We start from the raw sequence: 14277 nt of genomic DNA on the forward strand, positions 1-14277 counted from the left end.
CAGGTTTTCACCATGTTGGCCAGGCTGGTCTCACAATCCTGACTTCAGATGACTTGCCCACCTCAGCCTCCCAAAGTGTTGGGATTACAGGCATCAGCCACTGGGCCAGAGTTGTGTTTCTTGTTGCATGAGAGTTCAAATATTTGTAGAAGAGAGTGTGTGTGTGTGTGTGTGTGGATGCTGAATAGCCAAAGGAGTGAGTAATAACCAGTTAACTAAGCTGTTATTATCTCTGCTTGAAGCCTGGCTTTCTTACATTCTGCTTTGTGATACTAATGCTGAATCTTGAAACTATATTTTCATTTTGCTAGTAGCTCTGTTAGATTCTGCCAATAGGGGGCACTAGAGAGAGAGAGATGGCTGGCACCTGTGAGGCTGGAGGACAAGAAGGGGTTGCTCTTTTTTGTTCTCTCCCTAAGAACTTTTTGACTTCTTCCCGTTCTGGTGAGTTTGTCACCCTGACAAAGGCAGCTTATTTCTGTAAGCTGAATCCAGGCTGCAGTCTCCCCAACATTAGCAGAACCAGCCTCATTATGCCTCCTCTGCGACTTTAACACCACCTGGCTGTGCTCCTTCTTCAGAGGTTTGAGATTCAGCTGCAGGAAGCCCCTCTGCTGAGCTTCTAAACTGTTGTAATTTTGAGAAGTGACAACGTGCTAGCAGCCCTCGTTAGCTCTCGGCGCCTCCTGGGCCTCGGCGTCCACTCTGGCCGTGCTTGACACGCCCTTCAGCCCTCCGTTGCACTGTGGGAGCCCCTCTCTGGGCTGGCCGAGGCCGGAGCTGGCTTCCTCTGCTTGCGGGGAGGTGTGGAGGGAGGGGCGTCCGTGGGAAGTGGGGCTGTGCCTGGTGACCGCGGGCCAGCGAGGGCTGGCCGGCCCCATACTCAGAGTGACCAGCTGGCACTGCCAGCCCTGGGCAGTGAGGAGCTTAGCACCTGGGCCAGCAGCTGTGCAGGGTGCGCAGGGTCCCCTAAGTACTGCCGGCCTGCCTGTGCCGCGCTGGAATTTTCCCCGCGCCTCAGCCGCCTCCCCATGGGGCAGGGTTCGGTACCTGCAGCCTGCCTTGCGGGAGCTGAGCCCCACCCCCGCCCCCACCCCCCACCCCCGTGGGCTCCCGTGCAGCCTGAGCCTCCCTGAGGGGCGCCACCCCATGCTCCCTGGTGCCAGGTCTCATCCACCGCCCAAGGGCTGAGGAGTGCGGGCATGCAGCGGGGAATTGGCAGGCAGCTCCGCCCACGGCCCCAGCACGGGATCCACTAGGCAAAGCCAGCTGGGCTCCTGAGTCGGGTGGGGACTTGGAGAACTTTTCTGTCTAGCTGGAGGATTGTAAATGCACCAAGCAGCACTTTGTGTCTAGCTCAAGGTTTGTAAATGCACCAATCAGCACTCTGTGTCTAGCTCAAGGTTTGTAAATGCACCAATCAGCACCCTGTCAAAATGGAGCACTCTGCTCTCTGTAAAACGGGACAATCAGCTCTCTGTAAAATGGACCAATCAGCAGGGTGTGGGGGAGGGGGGGGTCAGGTAAGGGAATAAAAGCAGGCTGCCCCAGCCAGCAGTGGCAACCCACTCAGGTCCCCTTCCGTCTTGTGGAAGCTTGGCTTTTTCACTCTTCCCAATAAATTTTGCTGCTGCTCACTTTTTGGGTCCGCGCTGCGTTTATGAGCTGTAACACTCACCGCGAAGATCTGTAGCTTCACTCCTGAAGTCACCAAGATCATGAACGCACCAGAAGGAACAAACTCGGGACACACCATCTTTAAGAACGGTAACACTCACCGTGAGGGTCCGCGGCTTCATTCTTGAAGTCAGTGAGACCAAGAACCACCAATTCCGAGCACAGTTTCAGCCACTTCTCTTTTGTTCTCCCAAACCTAGATTTGCCACTTCCATGCTTGCTTAGTGTTCTGTGTCCCTTTTCTGTTACCAAGTTAACCATTTTTTCTACTTGGTTCGCAATTCTGGATGTTGAGTTTTCTGTGATGTGGGACTTCCATCTCCACTCAAGATGGAGTAACAGGTGCTAGATTTGACTTACCTGAAACAACCAAAAATCCCAGACAAAATATATGAAACGAATGGTGTTCAGGACACTGGGAATTAACTAGTGAAGGACAGTGATGTCTGAGAGAAGGGAAATAGTGGAGATGAGCCTCTGATTGCCCGGCTTACTGCATTGAGGGTTTTCAGGCTGCAGGGTAGAGGGGGGAACCCAGGCAGAGCCCAGGGATCTCCTTGAGCTCCAGAAATGGAGCTGGGAGTTGGCCAGGTGGTGGAGTTTGCATAATAGAGCATCAGAAAGAGCTTATCTTCGAAAGACATGAAGAGAATAAAAATACAAGCCAAGGTCTGGGAGAAAATAGTTGCAAATTGAATATCTGATAAAGGACTTTAGTCCGAAATATATAAAGAACTTTCAAAGCTCAATAATTAGAAAACAGTCCAGTAAAAAATGGGCAAAAGATTTAAACAGACCCTTTACCAAAGAAAATATACAGATAGCAAATAAGTCCATGAAGAGGTGCTCAACATTGACAGTCTTTAGAAAAATGCAAATTAAAACTACAATGAGATACCAGAACACACCTATATCATTATGTCTAAAATTTAAAAGATTGATATCATGTGTTGGTGAGGATGTTGAGGAACTGGTGCTCTCACCCTGCTTGTGGAAATGTTAAATGGTATACTTTGAAAAAGCAATTTGGCAGTTTTTTCTGAAGTTAAACATATATATATATATATATATATATATATATATTTTTTTTTTTTTTTTTTGAGACCGAGTCTCCCTCTGTTGCCCAGGCTGGAGTGCAGTGGCATGATTTTTTGGCTCACTGCAACCTCTGGCAACCGGGTTCAAGTGATTCTCGTGCCTCAGCCTACCGACTGGCTGGGAGTACAGGTGCGTGCCACCATACCCTGCTAATTTTTATATTTTTAGTAGAAATGGGGTTTCGCCATGTTGGCCAGGCTGGTTTCAAACTCCTGACCTCAAGCAATCTGCCCGCCCAAAGTGCTGGGATTACAGATGTAAGCCACTGAGCCCAGCATTGAAGTTAAACATACACATATCATATGACCCAGCAACTCCACTCCCAAGAGAAATGAAAGTGCATATCCTTACAAAGACTGGTGCCAGATGTTCACAGCAGCTTTATTGGTATTAAGAACAACAAAAAACTAGAAACAACCCAAATATCCATCTACAGGCAAATGGATAAACAGTCTTGTTATACACATGCAATGGAATACTGTTGAGCAATAAAAAGGCATAAACTATTGAAACATGCAAAAAATGGATAAATCTCAAAATAATTTTGTTGACAGAAAGAATCCAGACCAAAAAAAGAGTACATGTTATATGGCTCCACGTATATGAAATTCTAGAAAATGCAAACTAATCTACAGAGACAGAAAGCAGATCAGCAGTTGCTTAGAATGGAGAATGTAGGTAGGGGCACGAGAGAAGGATTGCAACATGGTTTCTCTAAGGGGTGATGGATGTTTATTATCTTGATTGTGGTGATGGTTTCTCGAGTACACATGTACATAAAAACATAAGATTGTATACATTAAGTATGTAGTTTATTGTATGTAAGTTATACATCAACAAAGGTGTTAAAAATGGAGAATAAAACAAATCAGAATACTGTTAGGATGGTGCTGTTAGACAAAACTGTACAAGTATTCCTTTTAGCAGCCAACAAATCGACTTCTCTCCTGCATCCATGGCCTTGAACAGCATTTTCACTAGAGAACTTTTAGCTTGGGGCAAAAAATATTTAGCTCTGGGTGTGGGGGAAGATTTTTGTTACTTCCTCCTGTAGCCTATATATGTGCAGAGAGGAAGAAATAGAGTTCACAGCCATAGTCCTCAAATGAAGAAGGAGCAAAGGAGTAATAGGGTCACTAACTGGACAGAGTCCGAGAATAAACGGACAAGAGCTTACGTAGGCAGATGGACGTCCTTCTGTCTATAATATGCTTAGCATAGGTGCAGTGGTGGCAGGGGCAGAGGGATGCATGCTTCTCTGTATAACACGTTCTCTCACTTCCTTGTATCAGAAGAGGTTTTATAATCATAGTTGCTTTCAGAAAGAACAAAATGAAACTTTCTAGTGGCATTCATAAAGCCATAAAAATAATGGGTTGTGTAGCTCATCAAGATCCATTGAGGCAGGGCGCTGTGGCTCATGCCTGTAATTTCAGCACTTTGGGAGGCTGAGGTGGGCAGATCACTTGAGGTCAGGAGTTCGAGACCAGCCTGGCCAACATGGTGAAACCCCATCTCTACTAAAAAAAAACCCCAAAATTAGCAGGGCATGGTGGCAGGCGCCCATAATCCTGGCTACTCAGGAGACTGAGGCAGGAGAATCGCTCGAACCCGGGCAGTGGAGGTTGTAGTGAGCTAAGATTGTACCACTGCACTCCAGCCTGCACAGTAGAGTGAGACTCTGTCTCAAAAACAAAACAAAACAAAACAAAACAAAAACAAAACAAAACAACAAAAACGATCCATTAGTGAGTTTGTCTGTGAGAAGCAAGGGCCATTTTCCCCTTTCACTTTTCAGGATCACTACTGAGATTATTGGTATTGTGGATGCTCCTTGTGTGTGTACAGAAAAAAAAAGAGAGGCACTACATAGAGTGGTTAGAAACAGAGATAAGAGAAACTACAAGAGAGAAACAGAATCAGGTCTCCGTTTTTTTTTTTTTTTTCAAATTAGAAAAGGACTTAGCGTCTAGACACAACAAAGAAGTGCTGGAAATTCAGTGATCAAAGATGCTTCATGTAATGACTTTTTTTTTCAGGCAAGAATCTGGTAGCATGATAGTAAATAGCAGGAAGAGGTGTAAAAGAAGCATATGAAGATAATATTACATCACTGGCCTCCTTTGTCAGTAGGTCAGGTTATGACGTCAAATGGCAGTATAACTATTACCGATATGTAGAATTTTGACTTAAAAAATGCTTGAGAGTAAAATCACCTGAGCTATCCGTAACACATTAGTGTCCGTATCCTTTAGATCACCAGAAACAAAAAAATAAGAAAGCATCACCTGCCTTTTACTATTGTTAGGATACACAGATCAAAATAGCATATAAGACAACTCATATTTAAGTCAGAATTTTTTTTTTGGCCTGACTCCATGAATTTATGAACTTGTGTAAGACAAGGAAAAGGCATTGAAAAAATATCTCTGGGCTGGGCGAGGTGGCTGACATTTGTAGGTGGATTATTTGAGCCCGGGAGTTCCAGACCAGCCTGGGCAACATGGCGAAAACCTGTCTCTACTAAAAATACAAAAAATTAGCTGGGTGTGGTGGTGTGCACCTGTAGTCCCAGCTACTTGGGAGGCTGAGGTGAGAGGATGGGTTGGGAGGTAGAGGTTGCAGTGAGCTGAGATTGCACCACCCAGCCTGGGTGATGATAGAATGAGACCCTGTCAGGGAAAAAAAAAAAAGTCTCTTGGTTGGTTTCAAGGAAGTGCGTAAATGAATACCTGGGAAATGCTTTGGAGTATTGTGGAGTATATATAGGAAGGTATCTTAAATGTTTAGCTTGAGAGGGCAACAATAATAATAATAGCATTTCCAGCTTATGGAAGATTGGTAATTTCTATTCACCAAAATAGTATGTATTTAATTATATTATAGATTAAAATATTAGAGTGCATAGAAATAGTATCACAACTGATAATCTTTTTAAGATTACACAAGTTTTGAAGGGCAAAACATATGGTGGACATGTGCTATTTGGCCATTCAGCATCTGAAACCCCTATGTTAGAATTCCCTACGTTTATAACCTAGTTGGTAGAGGCGTAAAAATCCCAGATGCTTGCTTTCCCTTGCTTGGTATGCTCATTAGTATGCAGGCTTACCCTGGATTTCACCATTTGGATCTAGCTGCACCAGATTCTCACTTGGAAGCTAGTAAAGGGAAACAAAACAAACAATAGAATCCACAAAGCAGAAACAGTAACTAAACCTAGGAATGGCAGGGCTCTCTTTCACTTTGGATGAGTCAACTGTAGTGGTTGTTGGGAAATAAAGTTTCAGGTAAAGAACTGGCAGCCATACTGTGGGGGTGGCAGTTGTGAGTTCTGATTCCCTGCAGAGAGTCACCCAATCTTTTAAATTAACTTATCTGATTTAAAAAAGGTAATGACTGTTCATTATACAAAATCTGTAGGATACAGAAAAGGTGTATGGGTTTCTGTGTATGTATGTATGTGTATATATATATACACACATTTAGGGTTTTCTTCCTAAAATTGGGATCATACCCTATAGTTTTATGTCTTTTAATGCAATTTTGGATATTTTGTATGCCTTTCTTTGACAATGCAATTTTAAATACACCATTTAACTGTTCTTCTACTGAATATTTAGACTCTCTAATAGTTTGCTGTCAGAGGTTTCAAAGAATATTCTTGTATATAAACTCTACTATACCTCTAATTGTTGCTTTAGGATAAATTCCTAGATGGCAGATTACTAAAACTCAGCAAAATCTGAGCCTTTTTGAGGCTCTTGATATGGTTATAAAGTTGTTCTCCAGAGGTGGCTGACCCACTCTTGAATCACTAATGGGTTTTGAATAGAAAGCATTGACACTGAACTTTAATAAAACTGTAATGTCAGACATGATTTTTTTTTTTTTTTGAGACAGAGTCTCGCTTTGTCACCCAGGCTGGAGTGGCAGTGGCACGATCTAGGCTCACTGAAACCTCCACCTCCTGGGTTCAAGTGATTCTCCTGCCTCAGCCTCCCAGGTAGCTGGAACTAACGTTGCATAAAAATATTTTTTAAAATAATGACTATTGTAGCTGTTATGAAAGCATACTACTTGCCTGACATGGCTATGTGTTTTAGAGACATCATCACATTGACTGATTGAGACAAGGTCTTGCTCTGTCACTCAGGTTAGAGTGCAATGGTGTGATCGTGGCTCACTGCAGCTTCAGTCTCCCAGACTTCAGCAATTCTCCCGAGTAGCTGGGACTATAGGCATGCATCACCACATCTGGCTAATTTATTTTTATTTTTAGTAGAAATGGGATCTTGCTACATTGTCCAGGCTGATCTCAAACTCCTGAGCTCAAGCAATCCTCCTGCCTTGGCCTCCCAGAATGCTGGGATTATAGGCATGAGCCACTGCACCTGGCTGACATTATCACATTTAATCCTCACACTGATACTTTTTACTGGTACTTTCAACCTCATCAATAAAATGGGGGGATATGGCCAAATAGTTTGCTAAAGGTCACATAACTCATGAAATGTGGACTGAGGAATCAAGCATTGTCTTTTTTTTCCTTTTTTTTTTACTTCAAAGTTCATTTTCTTTCCTTTAAACCATTGTAACCCAAGAACTTAAATTCCTTTATCAGTTTTGAAATGAATACTTGGGAGGAAGGAAGTATAAGTGAGTTGGAAGCAGTAGATGGCAGGTGGAAAACAAGTTAAAAAGCATAGTAAGTCTTGGTTAAAAGAATTTACCAACTGACAAAACACAGTGTTAGCAGGGCGTTTCAACCAATGAGTATTTATTAAAAGCCAGACTAGGCTAACAGACACAAACGATGTAACCAATTCACTTATTAGCTTATCTGATTAAATAAAATACATTTCATAGAAATGATTATCAAATGCATTGTGGATAGAAACAGAATATCCTTTATACTTACAGATCTTATGATACCCTAAACAATTATTAATAAAAACCAGCCAACCCATATGGTAAATAGCATACCACCAGTTATTTTATTTTAGTCAGCAAAAGATAAAAACATACAAATTTCATGCTGAAATGGATTTTAGCATTATTGAATGCTGAATACAGACATCCTGTTTCCAAACTACTATCATGGTCCACCTACAGTCTTAAAAATTCAGTGTTTTTCATCCTGTATTAAATCACTATATACCTTTTGGCTTAAAAATTAGGTTTGGTTTCAAAATAAGTTTAATTTAGTACTTCAGTCACATGCCTCACAGATTCTTGACCAGTCCAATTAACTATTAGTTATAGCAACAAAACAAAACATAAATGGAATGTTAAATCCACCTTGCTTGATATTCTTGCCAAAAAGGAATTGAGAAATTAAGATACACAGGTGATTTAAACCAGAACATAACAGGAGGACTAAAAAAAAAAAAAAAAAAAAGACAAAATGTAGATGTTACTTGTTTGAAGCAAACCTGTCCACTTAGAGCCATTTATTGCCTTTTTGAGACTTATGGCTAATTCTTGAAAGGACCACATTGAGTTCGTCGGTACACGATGTATCCTTTAGTTTGAAAGTCGTTAAGAGGGGTGTAAGGGAGAGGCAGGAGGGTGGGAAGGACGAACAAGGCACAGGGTGGAGTGTTTGCTGATGCCGTTATGGTAATTATCCAAGAGTGTGTCCGCTGGGCCCTTCCTGAGACCTCCAGAGATGGGTCTGTTTTCTTCAGGCAGCAGCAGCAGCAAAATCTTCCTCAGAGAGTCAAGGTCAACTTTTATTGCACAAGAACCAAAATTATGTCCCTCCCCACTTTCCTGAGCTGGAGACCTCCACATGCAATGTCTGGATTCTCATCTGTTTGCGCCTCTGACCAGCAGGGCGCACTCAAACAAAACGCCCCGGGAAGCACCTCTTCAAAGGGAAACATGAGGTATTCTGACGGTCCAAGCAATCTGGTTGATCAGTCACCATTCTCAAGCAGCTTCTGTAAGTTATTTTGTATCTTGAAATAAAAGAAAAGGAGCTCCTATTATTAAATAGAATGGAATATATTAAGGGCATATTTGCTATAGTCTATATAGCGTTCTAGATTATTCCACTTTGAATAAAAAGCTACAAAAGGGTTAAATTTAGATGAGGCAAATAGATGCTTTTTCATAAACTAGAACTCTGGCAATCCACTTTTTCTTTGGGACATGGTCTCGCTCTGTCACCCAGGCTGGAGTGCAGTGATGTGATCATGGTTCACTACAGCCCTGACTTCCCGGGCTCAACTGATCCTCCCACCTCAGCCTCCCAAGTAGCTGGGACTTCAGGTGTGCACCATCATGCCTGGCTAATTTTTGCACTTTTTGTATAGATGGAGTTTCATCATGTTTCTCAGGCTGATCTAGAACTCCTGGGCTCAAGTGATCCTCCTGCCCCAGCCTCCCAAAGTGTTGAGATTACAGGTGTGAGCTACCATGTCCAGCTTACAATCTACTTTAAAATGAGAGAATATAGTGCTTTAAAAAAAAGAGAGAGAATGGCAGAAAGATGAAAATGTCAGCAGAGACTGAGATAAATGAGACGAAAGAAAAAGAACAAGGAACTGGCAACACCAGTGTGACCCAAATGCATTAGAAGACAATAGGAAATTGGTCTTTACACAACCCATTTGATGGTTTTAATCAGACAAATGCCACGTAATAATGTTTAACACTCCTGTTACTCCAATAGCTATTATTATTTAACATTTCCAAGAAGGTTGTGGATTTCACAGGGACAGAGACCAACCACATCAGATGTTTGGATCTTAAGACAGGTCCAATGTTGGACATCAAAAATGTTCTCAGTAAATGTTGAATAAAGGAAATTGTAAGAATTCAGAGAGGCTGGGTGCTGTGGCTCACGCCTGTAATCCTAGCACTTTGGGAGGTCGAGGTGGGTAGATCACGAGGTCAGGGGTTCGAGACCAGCCTGGCCAACATGGTGAAACTCTGTCTCTACTAAAAATATACAAATTAGCTGGGTGTGGTGGCGGGCACCTGTAATCCCAGCTACTCGGGAGGCTGAGGCAGGAGAATTGCTTGAACCTGGGAGGTGGAGGTTGCAGTGAGCCAAGATTGTGGCACTGCACTCCAGGCTGGGTGAAAGAGCAAGACTCTGTCTTGCAGGGAAAAAAAAAAAAAGGAATTCAGAGCAAGGAATTCTCAACAACCAGCCCTGTGATGGGAGTAGAAACCTTGCAGATCAAAAGAAAGAACATATTGTTTATTAGAGGAACAGTCTGTGATGTCCTATGGGTGTTCTCAGGTGAGTGAGGAGGAAGGAGATCTGATATGTAAGTGCCAGCAAAGGCATGCCTGCTCCTGAGTCACACAACACCACACAAAGACAGGCTTTACACATGAAACCATGGGCCCAGGGAGCCGAAGTAGCAGGATGAGTTATGTGGGTAGTAAGCAGTGGAGCAGGGATAAGAACAAAGGCCTGACTCCAATATTTATGCTCTTTCTACTATACTGTTCCACCATTAATTCCACTTCCAGAACTAAGAAAATAAGTGTTTACTTCAGTTCCCATAAAAGACATTGCCTTCTTCCCCCACTTTCCTGCTTTGTTTCTTCCTCATGTATCCCTCAGGACCAAAGATAAATGGAAAAACAGGAGTGGGAGGTAGAAAAAGGGATAAAACAAAGAACTGATATCCCAAATCCACAAAACACACCTACGATGACACACACACAAAACCCAACAGTAAAACAAAGGAGGAAAATAAGCAATTTACATAGGAAAACCCAAATGGCCAATACATATATGAGATGTTCAGCCTCAGTAATAATTACGAAAACACAAGTAAAAACCACGATGAGATCCAGCTTCACCCTGTCTGCCTGGCAGTGGGAAGGCTGAATGGACTAGGATGGCACCTGTGGGAAGAAACTTTGAGGAGGCATTTGAAGACAAACTTCACCGGATTTGCCAACTAGTCCATCAGTGGCAGGTGAAAAGAGGGAGTTAAAAATTATTCTTAGATTGCCAATGAGGATGACTAGAAAAGCAGTGATGCCATGAACAGAAATAGGGGAAGTTATAAGCAGAGAAAGATCACGAGGCTTAGACATCACCGGCCCCCGAAGGCGAGAAGAAGGAATTGCTGGTATGGAGGATAAGACTCCGTGGTGTGCAGCTGCCATTTCACCGGCAGGCTGTGCTGCACTAGTGTCCAGCTGCCTCTGAGGAAAGGTACAGATGAATCAAAAAGAGCATGGGTATGGCCTGGTACCTCTTTTTGAATACTTAGCTTCTTTTGAGCAATGTGTGCAACTTCTAACTTTTTAGAACATCAACACATGTATTTTGACCCCAAATCCACGTTTTACTGAATCAGTTTCTGCTTTGAGACAAAGGTGGTCTCCACTGGTGCTCCTGTCAACCTCCCCAGCCTCCCTGCGAGGCTGTCTGAACCCTGTGCAAGACCCGAGGCTGTTGGCCTGCTGTGAACAAGCCCTTCTGTTTTCAGTTCCCTGATTACAGAATGTGGTGTCCTGGCCGGGCCCGGCGGGAGAGTGGGAAGAAACACAAAAGAAGGCAGCAGGATCCCATGTGTTTCTAATCCAAAGAATATCATTGGTATGTCAGAGTGAACAAAATTGAAAATTAATACTCTCTGGGTTGCATGAAAGCCAAACATTTGTAAGCATTTCATTAAAAAAAAAAATCATGTATCTTCAATTCTCAGAAACTAATGGTTTAGAAAGGAAAAAAAGCTAACCCATACCTTCTCTAGGTTGATTCTCGATGTAAGAACTTTCCACATTTGCCCATAAATACAATGATTTCATATGAATTATCTGGCCTGACTTGGTTTAGACTGTAAGTTTGGAAACTCCTTTGCTTTTAATACTTTAGCTGTTAAATACTAACATTGAGTGTAGAAAAGCAAAGATAATTTTACTCATTTGTATTTAATGTGAAATTTTACTAATTTGTATTTAATATGAAGAAATACATCTCCCCAAGTAAGCATAACTGTGCTATGATGTAAAGCTACCAAATACTGGGCATTTGTGATAGCAGTTCTAACGGAACACTGGATTCTTCTCTCTAAGCCTTTCCTGAAGGATTAGAGTAAAAACAAAGTAGTTATCAGATCAAGGGGAAGAAAATAAGACATGTAAATCAGGTTTATTTCTGGGATATTTCTGGCATGCCTATCTTCTTCTCCAGCTCACTCTCCTGCTGCCTTCTAAGAATGCCACAAGCTAAGGACAGATTTGCCCTAGCGTTGTTTGGACTGTAGACACTTTGAGATAAAGGTACATCTGTGGCCTTATCAACAAAGCCTAAAGCTGAATTCTGAGGAACAGTAAAGCAGAGAGCTTCTAAGCACAACTTTGCAGTCAGACAGGCCTGGTTCAGGTTCCAGATCTGCTGACTTTATTGACATATTTTTCTTTTAATGTTCTCTCAGCAGACTCACGTCTGCTGCCTTTCTAGGTGTGTTACCTTCAGCAAGCTAATTTGATACTCTGATTCTTCTCCTATCAGATAGGGAACAATGACGCCTATCTCCCATGGTTCTAATAGGGCTTACATGCAGTATTTTATGTATGGGAACGGTCAGCCTGGGTGGAGTTGGGGCTGTACTTGCTGGCCAAGCCAGTGGTTGGTCTCCAGTTCACTCCCTACTATGTCCCTACACGGAGCTCTGATGTCAGAGGCCACTTACCATTGGGCCCTGTGCCATTAGGTAATATATCTAATCAAGGAGGAAAAACAAAAGACCCGTAAGACCACGTATTTCAGGGAAAATGAGATTAAAACCTGTTTCTTTGTGGAAATAAAAAATATTGTTTCACATTTACTATGAAAAGCCCCCAGTCAGAATTGATCACGTAGGTTTATTGCGGCACACTAACGGCGTCTGAGTGTGTAATCCCTGACCTGACCTAGGGCAATCAATAGGCACTACTGTGACTGCCCCCATACACAGGAAAGAAATAGGTCACCTTTTCTAATTTCACTATGTTAGCTGTAAGCTCTTGACAGAGAACCTCCACATTGAATTGTACTTGTGATCCCAGGCCAGATGGTGCTGCCTGTCTGTAAGAAAAAAGAGAAAAATTATTATGGGCAGGGATGACAAGGAAAGAAGTGGAATGAACACATTCAAAATTGATTTGAACAGAAAATTGGTTTATAATAGAAGAGAGTGAACATTTCATTTGTTAATATTAGACAAAGCCCTGCAGTAATCCGCAACTCCAGGCTAGATGTTTAGGGAACTAATTCTTAAAGGCTCAGCTGGAAATCTCTTAAGCTATTTTTAAGTGGATATGGTGTGTTTTGGCTTCCAAACAAAAATCAGGCAATTATTTTCAAGCACGTGGTTTCTTAGAACTCTTTTATTAACCCCTAATATCCTCTCTGTCTCCACCAGAGCATAAACTTACAAGAATCATTGCACTTTTCAGCTATTTATACTAGAACTTTAAAAGTTTAGGAATGTCTTTATCTAGTTAATCAAATGTCCCTTGAAATGTAAGACTTTTGTAGTTCCTTCTTTGAGATTTATCATACAGCTATAATGGTCCTTGTCTTACAATCAGGCATGAGCCACTGTGCCTGGCTTGGAGTCACTTCTTGTCTTTATGTATATTAACTTTTTGAACAAGATGGGAGAAAGTAAGGGCAGAGTATGAATCCATACCAAACTGTTTATTAGGCTTTTGTCTTTTATTAGTTCAAGTGTATATTTATGCTTCAAAAATAACCTGTATACCTGCATACATGGAAGCCACCTAAAGGTAATTCCTACAGAGTAAAGAAAGGTCCTAGAATGGTATAACAGTATTTCTCAAAGTATAGAGCTCAGACCATTGCCATGAGCACCACCTGGGAACTTGCTGGAAATGCAAATTCTCAGGCCTCATGCCAGACCTACTGTATCAGGCACTCTGGAGATGAGCCCTGAAATCTGTTTAAACGATTCTAGATAATTCTGATGCAAATTAAAGTTTGAGAGCCACTGGTAGACTGAAGAGCCCATGGTTTTTGTAGTTATATACACCTGCAGCTGATTCTGCAAACTGTAAGACATTAAACTAATTATTACTCTGAGTCTCAGTTTCTTCATCTGTAAAATGGGAATAACAGCTCTATTCTAAAGTTGTGGTGAAAATGTAATGAGGAAAAATCATTTGTATTTGTATGTGTATGTATTCATTCTAATAGAGTCTTTAGCAGGTGGTGGATACTCTGCCAGGAAATATCTCTACTTCAAAAACTTGGGCTAAATGTACACTTTCTAACATAGCATAAATTATTTCACTTTTTAGGCAACATGTCAAAATCTTCATGTAAATAGGTTTAAAGAAAAGAGCTCTATGTCTGAAAAGGTTTAATTAGGCCAGTCATGTTAAAAAAAAGACTGATGGAAAATCTTCACAGACACATTCAACTAATTACTAGTCACATTGATCTTGACAGTGGTCAAGAGTTTTGTAAATAAGTGAGTTAATATAAAAAGTTATACATGATAAAATGTGCTGAGTTTC

The 14277-nt window shown here is 41.8% G+C and overlaps 1 protein-coding gene across 10 annotated transcripts in view; it reads right to left on the reverse strand.

Annotated features, from left to right (window-relative positions):
• Positions 1-7527: 7527 nt before the first annotated feature.
• GRAMD2B (GRAM domain containing 2B) overlaps positions 7528-14277 on the reverse strand; it is a 125045-nt gene continuing 118295 nt past the window's right edge. For all 10 annotated transcript variants that reach the window (XM_033181396.1, XM_033181399.1, XM_033181390.1 and 7 more), the window contains 2 exons: positions 12730-12823; positions 7528-8738 (listed from right to left, as the gene is read on the reverse strand). In XM_033181396.1, coding sequence (XP_033037287.1) covers positions 8697-8738; positions 12730-12823 — 136 coding nt within the window. In that variant the 3' untranslated portion in view covers positions 7528-8696. The remainder of the gene's footprint in view (positions 8739-12729; positions 12824-14277) is intronic.

This window comes from Trachypithecus francoisi, unplaced genomic scaffold, assembly GCF_009764315.1.
Source record: "Trachypithecus francoisi isolate TF-2019V2 unplaced genomic scaffold, Tfra_2.0 Lachesis_group2, whole genome shotgun sequence".
Taxonomy (NCBI): domain Eukaryota; kingdom Metazoa; phylum Chordata; class Mammalia; order Primates; family Cercopithecidae; genus Trachypithecus; species Trachypithecus francoisi.